Source organism: Ambystoma mexicanum, chromosome 3p (genome assembly GCF_040938575.1).
Source record: "Ambystoma mexicanum isolate Mex_15411 chromosome 3p, UKY_AmexF1_1, whole genome shotgun sequence".
Lineage (NCBI taxonomy): Eukaryota > Metazoa > Chordata > Amphibia > Caudata > Ambystomatidae > Ambystoma > Ambystoma mexicanum.
This window is the reverse complement of record NC_090925.1, coordinates 890,407,704-890,432,607: the sequence shown is the minus strand read 5'-3', so window position 1 is coordinate 890,432,607 and position 24,904 is coordinate 890,407,704. Positions and strand designations below refer to the sequence as shown.

The following is a 24,904-nucleotide window of genomic DNA, read 5'->3' as shown; positions in this document are numbered from 1 at the left end:
AGATAGGACACCTCCCATGGCTAAGCTGGATGCGTCAGTTTCGACTATATATGGGAGATCAGGACGCGGGTGTTTCAAAATAGGTGCGGACGTAAATTTAGCTTTTAATTCCTGAAAGGCCTGTTCAGCTTCCTCGGTCCATTCAAAATGTTTATTCTTCCGCAAGAGTGCAGTGATGGGTTGCACCACCCGTGAACATTCCGGGATAAACCTGCGATAAAAATTGTCAAAACCAAGCATGCTTTGGACACCTTTCACCAAACTAGGTGATGGCCATTTGAGGATGGCATCCACTTTCCGTGAGTCCATTCGGACCCCTTTAGGTGTCAGGATGAATCCAAGAAACTCAACCTCGGTCGTATGGAAAACGCATTTTTCCAGCTTTGCAAACAGTTTGTGCTGGCGCAATTTCTCAAGGACGGCCCTGACATGTTTTCTGTGATCAGATTCCAAAGAGGAGTACACCAGAATGTCATTGATATACACGACAACACAGACATCGATGAGTTCCCGAAGGACATTGTTCATGAAGAATTGGCAGGCAGCAGGCGCGTTGCACAACCCGAAAGGCATCACCTGGTATTCGAATAGTCCATATTTTGTACGGAAGCCCGTTTTCCATTCGTCGCCTTCTTTTACTCGTACCAGATGATAAGCCCCCCGGAGATCTAACTTGGTGTATATGTAAGCGTCCTTCACCTGGTCAAGGAGTTCAGGGATCAAAGTCAGAGGGTAACGATTTTTAACAGTTATCTGGTTCAATGTGCGGTAATCGATACATGTTCTAAGGTCGCCTTCTTTTTTTGGCACGAAGAACAAAGCCGAGGATGCCGGAGACTTTGACGGGCGAATGAAACCATTGGCTAGGTATTGGTCTAAATATTGTCTCAAATGCAGATTCTCCGGCTCATTAAGGGCATAACTCCTGCTACAAGGGGGTTGTGCACCGGGCACCAGATCGATTTGGCAATCGTACGATCCGTGAGGAGGTAACGTGTTGGCCTGTTCCTTTTGGAAGACGTCCTGAAAGTCTTGGTATTCCGGAGGTAGTTGCATGGAGACAGAGGTTACTGATGCTAGACTGATCTTCAGATTTTCTGGGTAGCAGGTTCGTGCACACTCCGGAAAGGTTATTCTCTTCGCTCGCCAATCAATTCGAGGATTATGTGTCTCTAACCAAGGGATTCTGAGAATAACCTGAAACTGTGGAGCCTTGATTACATCAAACACAACTGCCTCCCGATGGCCGTCCGGACCTACAAGTGTCACCTCGGCTGTGGAATGTGTTACCGGTCCCGAGGCAATTTCGGTTCCATCAACTGTGGTGATGACATGTTTGCTGGTTTTAAGACGCAGGGGAAGGTTAATCCTGGAGACCAATTCACGATTCACGCAGTTTCCTATAGCCCCACTATCGATGTATGCCTTTATTGCATGCAACCGCTTAGGCTGTTCCGGATCTACGGGGACCATTGGCACCGTGAAATGCGAGGTCTGAGAGTTCGTTTTCAAGCTCGGCAAGTGGACCCCTACGCTTGTCGGGCGGGGTCGTTTCCCGATAGAGGTTTCATGGATTTTATCAGCGGCTCCTACCACCTTCCTGGGCGGCCTTGCCGGGCAATCTCGTAGAAAGTGTCCAGAGGATCCACAATAAAGACATAAGTGCATCTGCCGTCTTCTTTCACGTACCTTTTGCGTTAAAGGTCCTTTAACTCCTCCGATTTGCATTGGCTCAGAGGCTTCAGCCCTCCTGAGGTTAGCGTGGGTCTTGACTAACACCCGGGTCTCAAACTTGGACCGATCAGCTTTTCTGTTTTGCAGTCTGTGATCCAATTGGACCACTAAGTCTATATATTCTGAGCATTCTTGGGGCGGATTTACAACTTGGGCCAGGACATCTTTAAGTTCTCCACATAGACCTCGATAAAATAACGTGATTCTTTTATCTACTGGCCACCCAGTTTCCACAATTAGTCTATTAAAGGTTGCAATGTAGGAAAGGAGGTCTTGATTGCCCTGTCGCAGAGATATAAGTTCGTCATCTAGAGCCTGCCCCTGGGAGTGACGAGCAAATAACCTTTCCATGCTTGCTTGAAATCCTTGAAAATCACGAAGAATCGGGTCATCTTGAGTTACCAGTGGAACTGACCAATCGGCAGCACTGCCGCTGAGATATGACAATACAAAGGCTACCTTGGTCTGGTCATTAGGGAAGGCCCCAGGTCTGCACAGGAAATGCAAACGACACTGATTCATGAATACGGCGAATCGTTTGGGGTCCCCAGCAAAGCGTTCGGGTGGGGCCAGCGACATGTTTCCAGGTAGATTTATCTGCACCGGGTTACTGGAAAGCACAGGAGCGGGGTTCCCTCCGGAACCGGGTAAAGGGGTTTGTCCAGCTTGACCTTGCAAAAGCTGTCTAGCCAGGTCATCAGCTCTTTCCTTTGTTACAATCACTTCCCTCCTGAGAGCATTAGTTTCTTGACGAGCGGCGTGTACTTCGGCCCGTAATTCCCCCAGTAGTTGGGCCAACTGGTCAGTCTCTGAAGTTTCCATAGCGCCTGGGTGGGAATTTGTAGGAAGGCTTCGCGTTCTGTAACGCTCACCTGGCTCCCACGGAGGCGCTGGTCTGGTCTGGGTTGCTGTGGCCTCTTCAAGCGTGATGCGCAGAATTCGGACCACCGATTGAACAGGACCCCCAAATCTTGCTTGTCGGGCCCGTAGGATTATCCTTCTGCAGATGAGAAAGGGGATTAACTGTCTGCCGAATAGTGTGCTTCCTCCCCTCTTCCCCCCTTCGTTCTTCTCTGATTCCTCCAAAACCCCCGGTTTAGGCTCACCTTATGGTTTGGAAGGATGAACTCTCCATCCTGCTTCTGGTGCAGGGGCGCGCGTTCGTCCAGTTACTTCACTGGTTTTCAGAATGGCGCTGGCACATCCACTTGACTTTTCTGAGCAATACGCCGTAAGTATGAAGATGCAAAAGTTCAAGTGTGAGCCTCCTTTTATGTTGTCTTTTCTGTCCTTTATTTCAGGTGCAGAACAAAGGCGATGCGTTGAGGGATTAAATTGCCGGTGGGAAAATCAGGTGAGTTAATGATGAGGGCGACCCCTCTAAATGTCTTTATAATTCCCCAATAATGTCTTTTGTCCTTTCCCCATAGGGGCTGGGGTGCGGTACCTGCCAAAGATGCGGCGCCGACCCGAGATGTGGAATGGTTCACCAAGAAAAGCCGGTAAGTAATATGGCTGAAAATTCGGCTTTCCTCTTGTGTTCCCTTGCTCACCTTTTGTCTCTTCTTCTCTCCCCTAGGTGCAGAGATGTGGCGACCGGTGCTGAGAGCCGCGATGGAGCCGGGCGGCGTCTCGGGAACAGGTGAATGAAGCGCGGCGCTGCAGCGAGCAACGCGGTGCTTTTAAATGGAAGTCTTCCTTCAGGAATGCTGGCATGAAGGTTCCGGATGCAGGTAAGAAGGTTGAATAAGTTCTTGGTTTCACCTTTCTCTTCCCTTATGATGTTCCAGGTTCGAGGCGGGCGTGGCTGGAGTCCAGGTGCAGGAGCAAACACGGTGAGCGTTCAGCTGCTGGGATGCAGAACAACGCGAAGCACGTGTGGCTGTCTGGGCGTGGCTTAAATAGCTTTGGAAGAAGTTCCAGGTGAGTATTTTTCCACAGCCCCACCCAAGTAACAAAATAGTTCCATCAGAAAAATAGTTCCTCCTAAGCCTCATTTGGCTTGGTTCTTCATGCAGCATGGTCTGCATCAGGTGAGTGTGCAGCATGGTCTGCTTCAGGTAAGTGCACCAAACACTTCCCCTTATGAGCCTGGCGCTTATGGCGCCAGGACTGATGTCCAACATGAGCCTGGCGCCAATGGCGCCAGGACAGAGTCCAAAGAGCCCCTATAAAGGGCCGCTGGGCTTTTACCCGGGGGCGTGATGCCTGCTCCCGGGGGTGCTGGGCCTGGCGCGGCGCTCCGGGGGTAGGCATCATGACAGTCTGCTCCACCTGTTGATTTTGATCAGGATGATCTGACGGGCATCCTGGACCAAGGTCTACCCACTGACCCGGTGTTGCCATTTCACATGGCTTTGCAAAGAAGGGTGGCGGCGGCTTGGACTGCTCTGGAGAGTCTCCCGGCAGTTGGTAAGTCGCTTCCGAAAAAATACCGCCCAGCCAGTAGTGACTCCTGCTACTTGTCGATGCACCCTACTCCGGAGAGTTTGGTGGTGCAGGCGGCTACGGCCCCAGCAAAGCAGGCCACTCAGGCAGTTGCCTCTTTGCCCTCAGGCATTGCCGCAGCTGCATCCGCTCAGTCATGAGGCCATGTCCCATGGTTCGGCCTTTGGGGGCAGACTTGCGCAGCATCTTGGAGAATGGCGAGCCATTACTTCAGATATGTGGGTTCTGGAGATCATAGCCCACGGCTACTGTTTTCACTTAAGGCAGAGGCCTCACGACAACCCACTGGGGAAGCTCTCTTTGAAGCGTCCTGATCCGCTCCTTGCGCAGGAAATCCTATCCCTGCTGGAGAAAGGCGCCATAGAACTGGTGCCTGTAGCGGAGAGGAACAATGGATGGTATTCCCCTTATTTTTTGATCCCGAAAAAGGACTGGGGATTGAAACCCATCATGGACTTGTCGGTTGAACAAGCTGCTCAGGAAGGACAAGTTCAAGATGGTCACTCTTTCTCAAGTCCTCCAGGCCCTTCAACTTCAGGATTGGTTGGTGTCTCTCGACCTCAAGGATGCTTACTTTCATGTGCCTATTCATCCCAAGCACAGATAGGTACCCGAGGTTCGCGGTTGGCGACTCGCATTTTCAGTTTCGGGTCCTGCCGTTCGGATTGACCTCCGCCCAAGGGTCTTCACCAAGCTGATGGTGGTCGTGGCAGCGTATCTCAGGAATGGGGGCATTCGCGTCCACTCCTACCTCGACGATTGGTTGGTAAGGGCGCACTCTCCCGAGCAAGCCCTGGATCATCTGTCCGTCACCTGCCACTCCCTTCACAAGCTAGGCTTCTCCCTCAATTTAAAGAAGTCCCATTTGACACCTACCCAGCGGCTCCAATACATCGGAGCTGTGCTCAACACATCCCTGGGGCTGTGTTCGTCTCCCCAGGTGAGGGCTCAGCACATTCTACCGATGGTAGACAAATTTCAACGTGCCTAGAGTCTCCCGGCGTTCGAGTTCTTGAGGTTGCTCGGCCTCATGGCATCCTGCATTTTCCTGGTGCCAGAGGCCAGGCTACGAATGAGATCTCTGCAGTGGGCTCTCAAGATGCAGTGGTCGCAGTTCTCCAGCAGGATGTCGGATCCTGTTCAGATTCCGCCCTCGGTCGCCCAGGATCTTCTGTGGTGGGCTGTCAAAGGAAATCTGATGAAGGGAGCTCAGTTTTGGCAACCGTGGCCGGAGCTGACGATCGTGACGGACGCATCCATCACGGGTTGGGGAGCTCATGCCAACGAGTTGACCGCCAACAGCCGTTGTTCTTTGTCGGAGTCCAAGCTCCACATCAATCTGTTAGAGCTGCGGGCTGTCAGGCTAGCCCTGAAGGCTTTTCTGCCGTCTGCGCAGGGGAAGAATGTCCTGATTATGACGGACAATACAGTGGCCATGCACTACCTCAACAAAAAAGGGGGGCAGGGTCACTCCCATTGTGCAGGGAGGCGATGCAGCTCTGGTTCTGGGCCATCCAGCAGGAAATTTCAATCTCGGCAGTTCATCTGGCCGGAGACAAATACGCGGTGGCGGACGCTCTGAGCAGGCAGAGCACGGTCTCTCACAAGTGAGAGTTGGCACAGGAAGTTCTGTTGGAGATCTTCGCCCTTTGGGGAACCCCACAAGTGGATCTCTTCGCCACCAGTGCCAACCGTAAGTGCGAAAGATTCTGCACGCGGGAATTTCCTCCAAGAGGAGCCTTAGGGGAAGCGTTCGTAGTGGAGTGGTCCTTCCCACTGCTGTACGCGTTTCCTCCAGTCCCCGTTATTCTGCAAGTGTTGAGGAGGTTACAGAGGTTCGGTTCCCGAATGATCCACATTGCTCCGGCATGGGTCAGGAGAGTGTGGTAGCCGGACCTTCTAGACATGTCCATCTGCCCTCCACGCCGTCTTCCCTACCGAGACGATCTGCCCTCACGGGAGAGGGGTCGGGTTCTCCATCCAGAGGTCAAGTCTCTCAGCCTTCAGGCTTGGTATCTGAAAGGTTGAGGTATAAGGATTGGGGCCTCCCCAAAGACGTGATGGTGTTGTTGCTTTCGGCCAGACGGCCCGCAACGAAATCCCTGTACCGTTGCCGTTGGAGAAAGTTCTGCGACTGGTGCAGGGTACAGAATGTGGATCCTTTCCAATGTTCCATTCCTTTTGGTTTTGTCTTTTTTGCTTTCCTTAGACCACAAGGGCCTGCAAGTGGGCACCATTAAGGGTTACCTGCCGGCGCTGTCTATATTTAAGCGCTCGTCTGAGGAATGTTCTAATTTTAAGATTCCTTTGATTTCACAGTTTCTAAAAGGGCTAACTAATGTGTTTCCACCGTCGCCTTTCCAGGTGCCGGGATGGGATTTGAATTTAGTTTTAAAGTTCCTGATGGGAGCTCCGTTTGAGCCCTTACATTCTTGTCCATTGCAACTGTTATCCTTTAATACTGTATTTTTAGTTGCAGTTACTTCCGCTCGCAGAGTGAGTGAGTTGCAGACACTTTCCGCCAAGCCACCCTTCACTGTGTTCCATAAATACAGGGTTGTCCTCAGGGTGCGGCCTTCTTTTCTTCCGAAGGTTGTGTCGGAATTCCATTTGGGCCAGAAGGTAATTCTTCCGGCATTTTATCCTCCTCCACATCCTGGTAAGGAAGAGGAGAGGCTCCATAGGTTGGATCCTAGGAGAGGTTTGAGTTTCTATCTCTCACGGATGTCCCGGGTCAGAGTGGACTATCAGCTCTTTGTTGGTTTCCAAGCAGACCTTGTCCAGATGGATCATTTTTACGATCTCCGAGTGTTACCATTTGGCAACAAAGGACCCTCCATTAGGCTTACGGGCTCACTCTACTAGGGGTGTGGCTGCCTCCACTACTCTAGAGGGGAGGTCTGATTTGTAATATTTGCGAAGCAGCCACATTGGCCTCTGTCCATACTTTAGTGAGACACTATTCCTTGGACTCCATCCATGGGCAGGATTTGGCCTTTGGTAAGGCAGTTCTCTATTCAGCAATTTGATTGGGCATTCTAATATTCTAAATGTGTAAATTATTTTCCCACCTACATACCTTGGTACTGCTTTGGGAGTCTGTCATAGATCTGGAATACGTTGGAGGACACAATCCCCTCGAAGAACAAGTTACTTACCTTATCTGGTAACGTTCTTTCGATGGGATGTTCCTCCGACGTATTCCACTTCGTACCCTCCCAGCCTGCCCCTCTACAGAATTTCTTATGCGATTGCAGCTTACGTTTCCGCAAGGCTTTCTGCAGTCATACTGGCAGGAGATTGGTGCCACACCTTCTGGGGTAAAAACTACAACTGAGGCTACGGGCGCTGTACGTCCTATATATACATCCAGTGACGTCGACCCTCGACGGAGGACCTCGGGGGACAACGTGTCGACGTCATCGACGCAGGATGCCTACGCCGAAAAATGTTCCGAAGCAGCACAGCTGTGGTCATTACCGGTCATAGATGATGAATACGTCGGAGGAACATCCCATCGAAAGAATGTTAGCAGATAAGGTAAGTAACTTGTTCTTCTCCAGCATCGGTATAGCATGTATTCTCATGCAAACCCTCCCTCCATCCCGTCTGCGGCTCCTCTTGGCCATACTCCCACTTTACGTGCTTACCAAATCTGAAGATGGCTGCCAGAGGAGGGGCTTAGGGAGAGGACTGTCATTGGATGGGGGCGGTATAACCCAGAGGACAGTGATTGGTTTAGAGGAGAAATAGTTATTAAGTGAAAGTGAAACTTTTGTTTTTTTACTGAAGATTCCCATTCTGACGGGGAATATTCATGAGCATGTGAATCCATGCCAGACCCATGCTGGAGAACAATAGTTACAGGTAAGTAGCTTAAACCTTATCTGTACATGTGTAAATGTTCAATGTGTTTATCTGCAAGTAGATTTACAACTGTCTTGTGCAATTATGTGTATCATTGTACGTAACCAAGGTCCTCATTTTAATGTGTTTTATAGTTAGGGGGAGCCATGGCACCAGCATTGAAGGAACTGCAAAGGTGGCTTGATACAAACTTGGAGTATGCTGTTGCAGCAGACTGGGCTGACATTGTTAGGCTTTCAGTAAGTTGGCTTTTAGAGCAGTGGTTTAAAGGTGTTTATAAGAAAAAGAAATTAAAATGTGTCATTTTCTATTCTATGGTCAAGTCATGCATATCAGAATGTTAGCATCTCTCTCAGCATGCATTTTTAAGCTATCATCCCGGGCCTCTGCCATGTTCCAACATTGAGAGAGTTTCTTTGGATTGAGAGTATAATCGTGAAATATAATGTATTTAAATAACAATAAAACAACAAAAGATGTACTCGCTTTAAGTTAGTGTTTCTGATTATCATCTGGGCCTATAGACATTTTTCTTAAGGGACATTCTCTCTCTGCATGTAGTATCTGTCATCCCTTGTACCAGCTCTGTATTTTTTGTTTGTCTTCTGTAGATTCATTGGAAGTACCAGGTCTTTAAAATCGTCACAGTTAAACCCCTACTTAAATAATCCAGAACACTATTGATCCTTTCCTCTCGGGGAAAGCTACTTTTGTTCTACTGGTTTTGGTTTCCATCTTAGTTAACAAAATATTTTTTAGTATTTTAGTAACATAATAGCAGTAATATTCGTTTTACAGCCAGGTTCTGTTATCAGTTCACATGCTGTGCAGAATACTACCATCTAGTTACTAAGCTGAGAATTCCAAGTTGTAAACTCAGAAGTTAGCAATACGGCCGTCAACTTCGAAGTCTTGGTCTGGAATGGTTCACATCGGTATCAGCTTTACATTGTTTGTTGTGCTATTGGATTAAATTGGAAGATACACACCTGTAGAGGAGTATTAAAGAAAAAATCCAAATGTGAACCAGTCATACTAAAATGCAGCCAATTTTGATGTTGAATTTAACAGCAGATATATCTAGTGCTGAAACGACCAGAGAAGCATTATGGACCTAGATCCATACCATGCGTAGGCCATTGCTGGGTGCTCAATAGTCAGTACAGGTAGATAATGCCTTCGGGAATAAAGTGAAGAAAGATGAGGTTTTGAAGGTAAAATGGGGTTTGATAAATAATATGGTCTTTCTGTAAGAAACAGTGGGTATAGGTCTGGGCGAGTAAAACAATGTAGATCCTTTGACCTCCAAATTTGTATTGTTGTGATACGAGCTGCGTTTCTCCTCAGATCTATATAGGGCAGAGTTATGAGTACTGTAATCTTTCCACTTACACACCACTTGTTTAGAATCTGTTGTACTAAAGGACAGTAGGAATAAGAACAGTAAGTCACTTTTTGTCTTTCTCTCTTATTCTTTGGAATCCTGGTTATACGTTGATTTAATTGTAATCCAGATTCCCTAACCCCTTAACTGCTGGGCTATTATGCATGTCTATGCAAATAGGAAAACATACATGTCCTCCGCACTTAAGAGGCTAAACCCTCCCTTGTAATCCATCTTCAGTAACTTATTTGTCCCTTGTGAGCTGTGAGACAGGCATGGTATCAAGAGAGATGACAAAGAAAACAGATGTATATTTCTAAACAAAGCTTATTAATGATCAGGATGGTGTAACGCCTAACTAACCCAATGTGCTATGGTGGGATTTTCCCAGCCTAAACAAATCTAAGGAAAGTCTGTGTCTATAAATCCAAACCAAAAGTCTGTCTGTCAAACCCTATGCTTATCCTCACAACTACAACAAAATCTAGTGGGGAAATGTTCTCAACCAAATAGAATTGTTCAAGTTCAATATAGCTCCAATATAACTTTGTTTCAAGGAAGTTTGATCATGTTATGAAGTTACCTTCTGTAGGTTCACTGATGTAACAGTTTGCATCAAAAGAAGGTCTTGGGTTTCCCTTCCCCAAGTTCAAATGTTAATGCAACACCTTGATCTTGGGACTCCCTTCCCCATAAACACTCTCCAGTTCTTTGGTTCTCACAGTTCCCTTTCTCAAGATTTACATTGAACAGTTAACTTGCTTCCTGGTTCGTTTCATCCATTCTTTGGTTAGCTTCACCCAGGACCCACTTCTTTGCTGCTTTTCTAATATGTAGTGGTTTCTGGTCTAGGCACAGTTACCAGACCACACAGTCCACCCATCACAGGTCACGCAACCAGAAGTTTGCCCAAAGCCGTTGTTCACTTCCAATGTTCAAGACAACTATTCATTTTCACATTATTCTGGGTTACTTGATATATTTAATTGTCCCAGTATGTTTATGCAGTCTTTAGCACTTCATATTCTAATCAAGTAACAGCTTTCTTTTCATTCAGTATTTCACAAATGTATCATTTACTTGCTTTCACTCAAACCACGACTTTCCTGCTGCTCAAGATTAAGGGAATGTAATGTGTTGCATTCATCAGGATAGCACCTTTCATTCCTTTCAACTTTCAATAACTGTAACTATAAGTTGCACTAATTTGAACAACACCTTTAAGGCAGTTTGGTATTCAATAAAGATAGTTTTCACTACTTCTGTGGACCGTTACCAATTCCATTGTCCCTGGAGTGCTCCAGTGTTCCTAGCGTCTCCCGACAGTTATCAGGTCTCTGTAGCTCCGTTCGGCGGCTTCTCCCCAAATGGGAAAACCAAGTTGTCAGTACTCTGGGTACTCCCTTCACACGCCGGCATATGTACTTGGCTCTGCTCCCTAGCAGCGCCTGCTGTCTGCCTTCCCTCACAGGGGCTCCTTGTCCTGCAAAGTCACTGCAGCAAGATTCTCAGGATCTTTATTGGCGTGTCAGCTTCTCGCTCCTCAGCACGTCAATTCTACGGTCTTCTTTTCCTTCTGCGTGTCAGGGCAATATTGCCCTCGTAGTGTAGCCGAAGAATTCTTCTGACTATTATACCCCGCTGGCTGAAAGTGAACAACCAGTGCGATCTAGTAGCCAAAAGATAGGATGCCAAACGAAGACCAGGATGGCTGCAGTACTCAGGATAAGGTGCGCCGACACAGGAGTATAGGTAGACTGGAAGCGACTGGAAGGAAAGTGACGTAAGTTATCCGCAATCCGTAACAGTAATACAGTGTGAACAAAGAATAACGGAACACTGACCTTTGAGTTAAACACTGTCAAACCCAAAGAAATGAACCAGCCAATCTACCAGTTTACCCCTGTGGATAAGAAAATGAAACAATAAATGCTAGCTACTGGAATTGACAGGCTAATGATTACAAAAAGGGAAACTCAAAAGACACCCTTACCGTGAAGGAAGCTGTACTGGAGCAGTTGAGGCAATGATGATTCGAGGGTCCGTAGAGGAATGCAGAGAATCCAAACAGAAACTACCCCGACGGAACGAGGACGCCTAAGCAGGACTCACTGGCAGTCTTAAGTTCAAAGTACACACAAAGTTTCAAATCCAAAAGGAAGATCCAGAACGAAAATTCAAAGTATCCGTAAACCAAGGCAGTTCAAAGGCACTCCGTAGCAATCCAGAAGGCAAACAAACGTAGGCTAGTTCGAAATCCGTGGACGTTCCGAGGACAGAGCAGTACAATGAATAGATCAAACAAAGTTCAAACACCAAGGAGGCAGGAGACAGGCAATATCCAGGGACAGTCCGAAATCCGATACACAGGAAGGCAGTTCCAAGATGGGCGGGGAAAGGGAGGGAAGGTACACAAGATTCAACGATACAAAGTAACGCCACTGGAAACCAGGAAGTTCAGAAACACCGAGTGATTCCCGGCGGCGCTATTTAAACAATCACGTGAGCGCATAGTGATCACGTGAACTCGCTAGCAGCACGCCGGAGGCGGGGCAATGAAGAAATGACAGGACGCCAGCGTTGCCAAGCCAACTTCCATGCGCCTGGTAATCCTCATCTTAAAGGGCCAGAACCTGTCGGAGCACGGCTTCTCTTGCGAACAACAAAGGGGGCCACAAATCTTCTTGAGCCTGAAGCTTTATTCATGACACTGCGACTGCACCTCTCCCATTTGCTTCTGTATTGCACGTTTTATACTCTACTCTATTGCTAACAGGCTGCAGGTGAAATTGGGTATCGTCAGTTGCCTGACCCTCCTTGAGTCTATTAGGGTGACGTGCCTGCTCTTCATTCCCACATGCCTTCAGACCACTCTTCTTTGTCTCAGTACCAGAGTGGTGTTTGTTTAGAATAGGAAATCTGCACTACTCCTAGTTGCCTCTTCCCCTTCTTAGTACTTAAAGGAAAACTACATGGGAGGATGAGATAAGATTGGCAATAGCCTGTAAAGGCTAAAGGAGGGCAGAGGGAGGGTAGGTCAGTATCAGGAAAGTGGGGAGATACCATGACTCGCCTTCAGGTACCCTCTCTCCAATCCTCAAGGACCCTCCGCCCAGGTAATCCTCCTTTGCTAGTCCACCTCCACCTCCAGGGTCGGAATCTGCCAGCCTCGTCTTCCTCTTGGTTACCTTGGTTACCTGCGAGGGCTAAATGTGTGAATGCCCTCAGATTTATCACAGCGCCCACTTTCAGTGATCTAAGCTGCTGTTTTTTACATATCGTTTTATTTCATTTTTTCAGGATGCAAGTTTAGCGTACAGATAACATGATTCAAACAAATCAAGCAGATAGCACGTTAATGTTTGAACCTGGAGACCCCCTCTTAAAAGGGGTGTAGTTCAAATGTAGAGCTAGCTTATATACATCGGCTACTGTCAGTGTCCAGTTTAGTTTTTGGAAACAAACCACAGTATCATATTTCTTATGAAGGCGTACAGAGATTCAGCAGTTTTGCATGCTACCCTAATCAATAATCTGTGAGTTACATTTCAGCAGATAGCAGTTGTAACTGCCTTCCTTATACCGGCTAATCACTGTTTGTGGGAAAGGATCGGACAGAAAGGTGACTCTTCCTGGGTGGGTGAAATATGGGACATCGTCAACCTCTTTTTTTAACAAATGTTAGGAAGGAATCCCAGACAGCCCAGAATTTCCTGCTTGTATCAGTCACGGTAGAAGAAATCTTTTCCATTTCTATTATTATCCAAACAGTAAAGGTGCAGCATGTTGATTCAACTGGTTTCCAACTTTGAGCTATCTCTTCACTTGCTACAATCGGGAGATTGGTCTTAGGTATGCCCCTTGTGGTATGTAGAGAATATGCATTATGGGATCCATTGCTCAGTAGAAATACCATTATGGGATTCAGCTCTAAAGGATGGCCTGTGACAACTTTAATACGTGACAAGATTTCTTCCCAAAAACTCATTGTGCCCTTTGGCGGGTCAGAAGAAGGACGCAGACACACTGATGCCATTTCACCTGGTTTTATTAAACAATAATGAAAAGGCCTATCTTTCTCCAGCATGGGGTCTGGCATGGATTCACATGCTCATGAATATTCCCCGTCGTCAGGCTGGGAATCCTCGGTAAAGAAAAAATCAGTATCAGTTTTGTTTCTGATCTATCTTTCTTAGTAGTAACCAATCACTGGTCTCTGGGTCATACTGCCCCCCAGCCAATGACTGCCCTCTCTCTAAGCCCCGCCCCTGGCAGCCATCCTCAGATTTTGACCGCACGCTCAAATGTTGGGAGTCCTCGTGCTATAGCTCTCGAGCTTTTACTGCGTTTTGCGCTTTTTCAAAGAGATTTATCTCATTTTTCGGTTTAATCGAGCCTCAAGCTCCACCGTTTCTACTTCGGATCAATGGGGACCCATTTCGGATTTATCTACGCCCCTCAAGGGTGAGGTTTTCGTCGAGGTACGCTTCTTGGAGGATTCCAGAAGGTTCTGAGGCCTACCTTGTGGACGAGAAGAACATGGCCCAGGAGAAGGGAAGCTCGACTCCCGGCAAACTGTTCAGGATCTGCCCTGGATGCAACCTACAAAATGTGTTCAAGGAGGATGAGCATTCGAAATGCCTTTACTGTCTCCACGAGGCCAAAATGCACGTGTAGAAGGACTGTGCGTTTTGCTTAAACATGTCGGGTCGGACGATGAGGGATCGCCGGACCCGTCTCTCCAACTGGCTCGAAGGCAAGAGCCCAGCAGGTGAGAAGTAGAAGAAGAAGTCCGAGCGGTCTTCTAAGTCCTGTGAGGGCGTCCCGGCGACGGGGGCCCAACAGAAGGCAAAGCACTGCGAGTCCGCGTGCACTGGGAGCGCCGAACGGTCGGGCTCCTCTGCTGTCAGGCAGGGCGCACCTTCACCGACACCATCAACCGTGAGCCAACGCTCTGGCTAAGGGAAGAGAAAATCCGAGAACCCGGCTAAGCTTCTGGAGAGGCCCCGGACGATCTAGGAGGAACCGGCCAAGGGGGAGCGAGGCGGTGACCCTCCCCCTAAGGTGAAGGCCTCAAGCGCGCCGAAGGTGGTGAAGGCCTTGATTCACCCGGAAAAGGCCTCTATCGAGGGAGTGGCGAAGCCTGTGGAGGCTATCCCAGTGGAGACGACCTCGGGGCCCAGAGTTTCCCTGCCTCCGCGGAGGGAATCCTCTTTTAGGCCCATCAAGAAGACCCCCTTGGAAAAAGAGGGGGAGCGGTGGCCGTCACGGACACAACCTCCGAGGAGGAACTGACTGAGAATTTGGAAGAGGCCCAGCTCCACGGGAGGAATCCCGAGGAGGACGACGAGAGCGAGGGTGGCAACGACGACGAGGTTCCCGTGGAGGAACAACAGTCGCTCCCGGCACACACATCGCAACCCGAGCCTCAGGACAACTCGGTGGCCATTTTGACAGCAATCCAAGCCTTATGCATGGAGATAAGGACGAGACTGCCCCTACCCCCGACGGATGACCCAGCTGTACAGGGTCCGTCGGGAAGCCCTCCGAACAAGAGGAGGAGAATTCATCCAGTGCCCCTTCAGCCCTCACGGCCTTCTCAGCCTTTGTCGCCTTCCCCGATCCTGAGGGACGACACGGGAACGGACACGGCCACGACAGGGACGGATGACGACCGCGGTGACGACGGGACTGGCCTCCCGTCTCCGATTCCTTGGGCGTCCCCGCCCGACGAGATTGGCTCCTTCCACGCCATGATTGCCAGGGCATCCAAGCTTTTTCAACTCTGCCCTGAGGAGAAGAAGAAGGAAGGCTTCCTCTACCAACGGCGCAAGGCCAAAAGGAAGACGGTCCTCGCGGTGCCGTTGCTGGATGACATCTGGGACGAGGGACTTGCCCTCCTCAAGAACCCGTCCATGACACCTGCCAAGAGGGACCGGTACGAGAAGAAGTATTGGGTCCCCGACACCGCCCCATTGTGCCTTAGGGCGCAGCCGACCCCGGATTCGGTCGTCTTAGCGGCAGCCAAGAAGAAAACGGGGGGGGCATCGGCTTCATATTCAACTTCCCCACTGGATAGCGAGGGAAAGAAGCTGGACGCTGTGGGACGAGTCAACTCGTCCTCGGCGGCGACGACGATTAAGGCGCCCAACGCCCTAGCGATTGTGGCTCGCTACGACAGGTTATTGTGGTACAAGATCGCCCCCCTGTTGGACTTCCTGCCGGACGACAAGAGGGCAGAGGCCCTGGCGATCCTACAGGAGGGTGAGGTGGTGTCGGACCACACCATAACTGTGGCCACGGACATTGCCGACACCGGTTTCCGCCAGTTGGGCAACAGCGTTTGCCTTTGACGGCGGGGGTGGCTCAAGGCGACAGATTTCCGCCAGGACGTGCAAGCCAAGGTTTTGGACATGCCCTTCGACGGGAACAATCTGTTTGGAAAGACTGTGAATGAGTCGCTGCAGGCCATCAAGACCGACATGGAGACGGCTCAGGCCTTGGGAGTTCTGCAGCAGCAGCGGCCGCCCTTTTGGAACTCCGGAGGCAAGCAAGGTGCCTCCAAAGGATTCGGCGGCAGCTCCTCGGCCTACCCTAAGGCGGCCCACTCCTCGTCTGTCATGCCTGCGCCATGGGCACATCCATTTTTGCTCCATTTGGACTTTGCTACTTAATGATTATTGTCAACTAACTACGCATACCATAATGCACCTGGCCGCAAGCATTGTTTCCTGGCCGTTCCTATTGGATTTCTATGGAACTACACCCCCCAGAAGCCTTAGAGTCTGGTCCTGCTTCCACCAGCCCAGGAACAGAAAGGGAGGTGGCCGATTGCCTACAGGTGTGATTCGCCAGGTGAAACCAATTGGCCTGCCTCTGTGCTGGGCTAGGCAGTATATAAGGCTGCTGTCTGCAGTGGCTCAGCCTCTTGCATTGAGAGTCCTTCCTCCACCTTTCGCGAGTGTCTTCGGATCCTTGTATGCTGTTTACCCTCTCTCCTGCTTGGACCCTGCCTTGCAGCTTGTTACACCCTGCTGCCTACAGCCCTAGCCTTTTGGGCTCCCTGCCTTGTTGCTTGCTCCACCCTGCTGCATCCAGTCATTGCCTTCCAGTCTCCGCCCTTGCCCTGCCGGGCTCTCCACATTGCAGCGTATCACGCTCTGCAGCTTTCCAGCCTTAGCCCTTGTCCTCAGGGCTCCCTGCTCTGCAGCCTGCCTCTCTCTGGCTGCCTTTGCCCTTGTCCTCTGGGCTCCCTGCTTTGCAGCCTATCTCACACCGGCTGCCTTAGTCCTTGTCCTCAGGGCTCCCTGCTCTGCAGCCTGCCTCTCTCCGGCTGCCTTTGCCCTTGTCCTCTGGGCTCCCTGCTTTGCAGCCTATCTCATACCGGCTGCCTTAGCCCTTGTCCTCAGGGCTCCCTGCTCTGCAGCCTGCCTCTCTCCGGCTGCCTTTGCCCTTGTCCTCTGGGCTCCCTGCTCTGCAGCCTTCCTCACTCCGGCTGCCGTAGCCCTTGTCCTCTGGGCTCCCTGCTCTACAGCCTACCTTTCTCCGGCTGCCAACAGCCCTCGTCCTATGGGCTTCCTACTTGCAGCTTATCACGCTCCGCTGCCTACCCCCTACCTTTTTCCCCGCTGGGTCCTCGGCCTAGCAGCCCTCTACAGCCCTCTGCAAACTTCTACATTCGGCGGCCCTGCCCCTCAGGGTTCACTCCTTACTGCCCGGCCCTTCTGGGATCCTTGCTGTGCAGTCTACTTTACTCTGTTGCCCTAAGCCCTTTTCCTCTGATATTTCTTCCTTACCGTCCCACTCTTGTGGGCTTACTCATTGCCTTCCTGCTCCTCTGAGCTCTCCTCCTACCTTTCTGTCCACTGTTATCATATCCTGTTACTCGACTTTCCCTTCCTATCCTTCTGCTAGTTTGCTATCATCTCCTTTCCTGGATTTGTCTGTTGTATCTTCTCTTGTACTGTTTGTAGACCCTTTGTACAGAGCTTGTCTGCTGGTTCCCATCAGTCAACCTCTGCCCCTTCCCTTGTCTCGTTTCTATATCACAGACACCCATAGCTGCTGTTCCAAGTTATGAGCAAACAGCGTGGGACTCTGTTATAGCAAACTGTGCAGAAGGCTAGAGTATTTCCAAGGTTCGTGGAATACTCTTTTCCTATTCTGCATACACCCCAAGAGGGTATTCACTCTGTACCTTTTCCCTTGCTACTCTTCCCTACTCTTCGCTCCCTTTCCTTTCCGCTGTGTGTGTTCCTATCTGTCCACTTTATTTCAGCACCCAAACTCTTCTGGGTGTCTTGTGCCACTCTTATTAGAGTGCCATCCCTGACATCGTCGCAAGAAGCCTATAGGGGATGAGGCAAGTCCGGTGGATCTCGCCGTCGTCGCCAGGGAGGCAAGACTGCTTCCAAGCAAGACTGAACCGGCCGTCGCGTCGGGCTCCCACCGAAGCACCCCGGTGGGAGGCCGGCTGACAAGGTTCGTCAGCGTGTGGAAGTCCATCTCCACCGACCGTTGGGTGCTGGATGCCCTGGCCCACGGGAACACTCTGGAATTTCTAAAGAAGTGCCCCCGAATTCCTCCCGTGGCCAGGAAGGAAAACCACGTCCCTCAACTACTGTTAGAGGTAAGGGCGATGCTCAAGAAAGGAGCCATCGGGTTTGTCCCAAAGAGGCTCCGGGGATCCGGAGTATACTCAAGATACTTCCTCGTCAGAAAGAAGACAGGAGGTTGGCGTCCCATCCTGGACTTGCGGCGGCTAAACAAATACATCAAGGCACAGAAGTTCCGGATGGTCACCCTCCAGCACGTGCTGGGCCAGCTGGAGGAAGGCGACTTCCTATCGTCGTTGGATTTGGAGGATGCGTACTTTCACATCCCCATCCTAAAAGGACACCAAAGGTTTCTCAGGTTCTTAGTCCAAGGGCGGCACTACCAGTTCAAGGACCTCCCATTTGGATTGAAGTCGGTGCCCAGGGTGTTCACCAGTGCCTAGCACCAGTGGCTGCGCCTGCAGGGGATCCACGTCTACCCCTACCTGGATGACTGGCTCATCCGAGCAGGGACAAGGGAACTCACCGTAGAACACACAGCAAAGACCGTCAGGCTGCTCACGGACCTGGGATTCTCCATCAACTTCCCCAAATCCCACCTGGTTCCGTCGCAGGTCACGCTGTTTCTGGGAGCCAAGCTCGATACAGTAGCGCAGTTGGCCTTGCCGTCGGAGGAAAGAACACAGGCCATCCTGGGCAAGGTATGGCATCTGCTGGCCACGGACGTGGCCAGAGTGAGGTCCATCAAGTCCCTTCTCGGGATGATGTCCTCTTGCATCAATCTGGTGCGCCTGTGCAGGCTTCGGATGCGCCCTCTGCAGGAGTTTCTCGACGCCCGTTGGACGCAAGCGATGGACAGCTTCGAGGACAAGATCTCGCTCAACGAAGCATTCCGCTATGCAATTCGATGGTGGGGCACCCGCGCGCATCTCGCCGCAGGCACAGACGTTCAGACTCCAGCATACCAGGTGACGGTGACGATGGATGCCTCCCTGGAGTGGAGGGGAGCGCACACCAGAGCTCTTCACCCGAGAGGCTTGTGGCTCCCAGAGGAGGGCCGCTCCACATCAACATACTGAAGCTCCGAGCAGTGTTCTGGGCCCTCAAGTCATTCCTCCCGTCCCTCAAGGGCAAGGTGGTGGGGATCTTCACCGACAACACCACCATGATGTTCTACATCCGGAAGCAGGGAGGAACCAGATCCCCAGCCCTGTCCGAGGAAGTCCAGGATCTGTGGCACTGGGTCATTGCCCAGGGGATGTTTCTGGTGCCTTTTCAACTAGCAGGGATAAAAAACACCATTGCCGACTCACTCAGCAGGGAGCTGCGCTCGTGCCACGAGTGGGAACTACGCCAGGATCAAGTGGATCATCTCTTCCGGTAATCGGGCAAACCCCAAATCGACCTGTTCGCTACGGCAACGAACTCCAAGTGCCAGAGGTTCACCAGCAGGTTCCCCCAGCCGAGGAGCATGGGCGATGCTTTCTCGTTCCCCTGGGACGGCCTGTTCCTGTATGCGTTCCCGTCGTTGCCGTTGCTGCTCATCAACCAACTCAAGAGGTCCGGTTGCAGGATGATCCTCGTCGCACCGAGGTGGCCGAGACAGATATGGTTCCCGGACCTTCTGGACTTGTCAGCGTCCCCACCAGTCAAACTGTCGACGGACGCAGATCTTCTCTCTAGAGAAGGAGGTGCCATTATTCATCACGACCCGGAGTCGCTGAACTTGCAGGCCTGGCTCCTGCAGCACTAGAGTTTGGAGGGTACGATATCCCGGCTGACTGCAGAGAGGTTCTTGCAAAGGCCAGGGCGTCCTCAACTCTCAAGTGCTACAGACACAAGTGGAAGAGGTTCTCTGTCTGGTGCTGTGCACAGAAGATCAACCCTCTACGGATTACAGCCCCTCAAGTGCTACCGTACTTACTCTCGCTGGCCAAAGCTGGACTAGCTCACGCTTCCAACAAGATACATCTGGCAGAGATTTCCCAATACACCAGAACTGCAGGACGGTCGTCTCTGTGGTCTCATCGCCTGGTGAAGGAGTTTATGAAAGGACTGTTCCGTTCGTTCCCGCCGGTGAAGGCTCCAGCCCCGGCGTGGGAGCTCAGCGTGGTGCTGACCAGGCTCATGGGCCCGCCATTCGAGCCCTTGCATTCGGCTCTGTTGAAGTTCCTGTCCTGGAAGACCGCGTTCCTTGTGGCCATCACCTCTGCATGACGCGTGGGAGAGATTCAGGCCCTTCCCTGCCAGCCTCCATACTTGACTTTCCACGAGACGAGGGTGGTGCTGAGGACGCACCCCTTCTTCATGCCCAAGGTGCCGCCGGACTTCCATCTCAACGAGCCCTTGGTGTTACCAGTCTTTTTCCCGTCGCCTTCGTCGCCGGCCGAGAGGACTTTGCACTCGTTGGATGTAGCTAGAGCGCTGAAGTTCTATGTGGACCGAACGAAGTGTTTTCGGAAGACATCACAGCTGTTTGTGAACTTTGGACCTGTGAACCAAGGGAAGGCTCTCTCGAAGGCTTCCATTTCCAGATGGCTCTCCGGCTGCATCATGCACTGTCATCGGGTTGGCAAACCGGCCGTTGCCCGGCCGTCCGAGAGCCTATTCGACCAGAACGATCACTGCTACCACAGCGTTCTTGTCTGGTGTGCCCCTGCTGGACATCTGCAGGGCTGCTAGGTGGAGGTCGACGCACACCTTCACGAGATTCTACTGCGTCGACCGGGATTCCAGGGAGGAGTCCAGAGTCGGCCAGGCAGTGCTGTGCAACCTGTTCGCTTAAGGTGAGCCTGGTGAGGAGGTAAGAGATGCTTAATGTTGAGTTTTATGTAATGCTTAATGTTGAGCCTTGCCACCTCCCGTGGTTGTGCATGTGTGTACTGCTTTTGTATTCTTATATTCATGAGCATGTGAATCCATGCCAGACCCCATGCTGGAGAAGGAACAAGTTAACCCAGACCCCATGCTGGAGAAGGAACAAGTTACTAACCTGTAACTGTTGTTCTCTAGCATGGGTCTGGCATGGATTCACATGCAAACCCTCCCTCCTACCCCTCTGCGGCTCTTCACTTGGTCATACTGCCAATTTACGTGCTACCAAATCTGAGGATGGCTGCCAGGGGCGAGGTTTAGGGAGAGGGCAGTCATTGGCTGGGGGCAGTATGACCCAGAGACCAGTGATTAGTTACTACTAAGAAAGACAGATCAGAAACGAAACTGATACTGATTTTTTCTTTACCGAGGATTCCCAGCCTGACGACGGGGAATATTTATGAGCATGTGAATCCATGCCAGACCCATGCTGGAGAACAACAGTTACAAGTAAGTAACTTGTTCCTTCCCTATTGCTAAGGGGTATTCCCTGCCTATATAAATAAATAAGGTGCTCATCAGTCGTTAGGAGGTTACCAAAAAAAGAATAGGTCCGCTGTCCAAAACGTAATACTAGCTGACCATACCACTATTCTTAACAAAAATAAGGTCAGGAGAATGTCTCCCTTGTCCTGATTGTCTCTTTCGTAGTGTTTTCCTTTGCATCAAGGATATTGCTAGTAGGCTATTTTTAAATAGTCTTTTTTCACCTTCTGTACAAGTTCTTGCAACTCGTTCATAAGGTCTTTAGGTTTTCCTTCTTCCCTTGGGATTGATTTCCAAGAATCCCTTGTAGCTCTCTGTCTTATGCTTTGCCCTAGGCTGATCAGCCTTTTGGATTTCTTTCACAGTCACTTTCCTAAGGGATTTATGCTTTCTTGACGGTTAATGTTCTACATCTCCTAGGGTGATTTGGTTTGTGTCTTTTTGCTCTTATTGGCTTCACTTTCCTCTTTCTATAATTGGAGTATTTTCTCACTCTGATTCGCTTTGCTCTTCAGCCATTAAAGTACCTGGTATTTTCCCTTCGGCCCAGGTACTTGTGCCTCAGGTTCAATTGTCTCTCTTTCATGCCTAAAGAAGATGTTCTTTCACAGAATGCTACAGTTCCAGCTCATTAACTTTATACTCCACTTCTCGTCGGTTTCACTGGGACAAGTTTCCCCTGATGTGTAACGATACCCCGGCAGCCTCCCGGTTCTCCCCGTTAACTTAGGATCTGCAGGGGAACATCTCCTGGCTGGTGCCTGCTCAGGTTTTCTTCATTCACTCCTGTCCTCCGGCTTCTTGATTCTGCTGGTGTCTGTCTCTGTCGGCTCCCTCTGGGCAGTCATATAACACTGCGTGTATTATGACTGTTTTGATCTCCCACTGGCTTTTGGCCTCTTTGTCCCATGATTCTCCTAGCATCACGATGCAACTCCCTCTTCTGATCTCTAAACAGAATATCAAATGGGTGATTTTGAGATTCAATAAAGGGCTTCTAACTCGAAGTCAAAGCAAGATCTACTTCAACTTTCCAGGCAGATCCAATGGCAGAAAAAGCAGTAGTGGCAGAAAAAGCAGTAGGTGCAAAATTAGACCATTCTTTCCCAATTGACCACCTGTTCCAGTCCAGTTCTGCTCTTGAATCAAACAGGGATAGGACACATCCCCCTTACAATTAGAGGAATGCCCCTTGAAAACTACACGGCCAATTTTGAATTTTAACACGAAGATCGCATGGTCACTGTTATTATTTCTAAGAGTCTCGAGATTGAATCCTGTACAACATAGACTATGTAATGTAGAAAAAAAATCCATTTTCAAATTCAAAAAAGTACCAACCCAATTAGGCTGGATTGGGACATCTCGCCTAACATTTCGATTCAACCTATATAAGTCCCATTTCTTCATACATTTGGTCAATCCTGAACCTCTCGAGTCTCAACCCTTAAGAAGGGACAAAACAGGTAAACTGATAGTAGTTTATCTAATGGTCTGTATATCCTCTTCCATATCATCATCTGGACGCATATAGTTAAAATCTGTGGCACAAATTACCATAGTGGTCGGATACAATGTCAACCATGTGAAGATAATTCAATACAATTCTCTCCGGATATCTGTGTCCTCACTAGAGGGAGGGTTAAAATGTATATTTGTTGAGAGCATGTTAAATGTAGAATTCACTCTGGTAGAGTATACCCTAGCCGCAAGTATGGAATCAAGCTTTGACTTCCATTCAACCGAGGACAAACTCAAATCATTCCTTACAGCCTTTAAAAGGCCACCCGCCAGACGGCCTGTTGTTCCCTTTGCTTTTTTTGTAGGAGTCTTAAAACCATCAATCAAAGGTTACTCACACAACCAAGTTTGTTGGAAAAGCATAAATTCACTGTCCTTAATCCTATCTAACATTTGAGCATTTAAAAATGATTAAAACCCCTTGTATTCCAGCAAACCAGGGACACTTCCTGATAATTGAAAACTGGGCCGGGAGCAGAGGGGGGGCGGTCGTGAACCCGAGCAAGAGCTGTTAAGCGCACGTTTTACCACAGCATGTGGGTGGGAAAATCGCACTGGATGCAGACTGGTCTGCAGTGTACCCTCTGTCCAAAATCTGAAAGGATCCGTCACCCAGAGGCAGAGGCAGTGTTGGGTAGAGAGCTGGGCTCCGCCTACAACTGAGGAAGCCGCGGGAGTGCACTTTACATGCGTGCAGCAAGGTTGAGAGGAGAGCAGCGGGTATACTGCAGAGCCTGATGGCTGCGGGCAGCTCTCCTCTGCAGGCTCGGTGAGGGATGTTTCCCTCCCACGCGGCACACTCATTGCAGTCCGAGGATCGAGGCCCAGAGGCCACAGGGGACAGTGCAGCTGCTGGGAGCATTCCGAGACAAATACGAGTGGGTCCCTTCGCTGCACCTAAAGGTGGGGCGACACTCCGGAGCAAAGTGGAATCGACCAGGGAGTTGATGGCAACACTGCGACTGTCGTATGATATGATATGATATGGCATTTGTAACGCGCCTATACACAAGTGTTTCAAGGCGCGACGAGGCAGGGAGGGGAGAACAAGGGGAAGACAGACAACGATCCTACTAGGCCAGGTGTCATTTAGATAGCGCAAGTGCAGGGGTGGGGGGAAGGGAAAAAGTGCAAGGGGAAGGGCAGGGGGGGGTGTGCAGTACAAGGTAAGTAGAATAAAATAAATAAATAGGGCCAGCTGGTGGCAAGTGCAAGGTAAGTGCAGGCAAGTGCTGGGAAGGGGAGGCTGTAGGGATACAGAGACAGTCCCGAGTGCAGGGGTTGCCAGGGAGGCAGTGCAAGTGGAGAGTGGCTGGGCCCAGGACCGAGGTCGGTGAGAGTGGCCCAGTTGCAGATTCAGTGCAGTTTCAGTGAAGAATTTAGCAGGGGAGAGGGAGAGAGAAAGCAGAAGCAAAGAGGAAGGTTTTGAGGTGCTTCCGGAACCAGAGATGGTTCTCCTCAAGTTTCAGGGAGGCAGGAATGCTGTTCCAGAGGGAGGCCCCTGCCGCAGAGAGAGATCTACCCCCAGCTCGTTGCTTCGAGAAGCGGCTGACCCTGAGGGAGTTGGAGTTGGAGACGGATGAGCGAAGGGCTCGGGAAGGAAGATATTTAGGAAGAGAGAGTTGAAGGTATTTAGGCCCCAGGCCCCAGAAGGCCTTGTGGACAATCGTAGCGAACTGTTTGCAGCCCATTGGAGAGCCCTGGATTGCTGCAAGTAGTGGGGCCAGTGTGGAGGTGCAGGATACAGCACAGAGCAGTTGGGCCAGTCAGACCCTCTTATCTTGACCTCTCTTGCCCTGGTTTGCGGTCTGCTGTGGAGGACTGTGGTGGAAAGGTGGGGGCTTGACTGTTTTGGTGAACTAGCCCAAGGACCAGTTCTGGAACAGAAAGACAAAGGGACATGGCATCTGGAAAGGGGAAAAACAAAAGCTCTGTGGAAGATACCAACTTTTTTAACCCCACCCCCATTCCCCCCACCCCAACCCATTCCCCCCCGCCCCACCCCAGATGGGCAGCGCAATTTGGAGAGGCCCGC

The 24,904-nt window shown here is 50.3% G+C and overlaps 1 protein-coding gene across 4 annotated transcripts in view; it reads left to right on the top strand.

Moving 5' to 3' along the window:
- The window catches only part of CHD6 (chromodomain helicase DNA binding protein 6), a 2,307,824-nt gene that overhangs the window by 2,224,606 nt on the left and 58,314 nt on the right, over positions 1–24,904 (top strand). For 3 of the 4 annotated variants that reach the window (XM_069652122.1, XM_069652121.1, XM_069652124.1), the window contains exon 36: positions 8,184–8,288. The exons of the other annotated variant lie outside the window; for it this stretch is intronic. In XM_069652122.1, the coding sequence (XP_069508223.1) occupies positions 8,184–8,288 (105 nt within the window). The remainder of the gene's footprint in view (positions 1–8,183; positions 8,289–24,904) is intronic. 4 annotated transcript variants of the gene reach the window in all.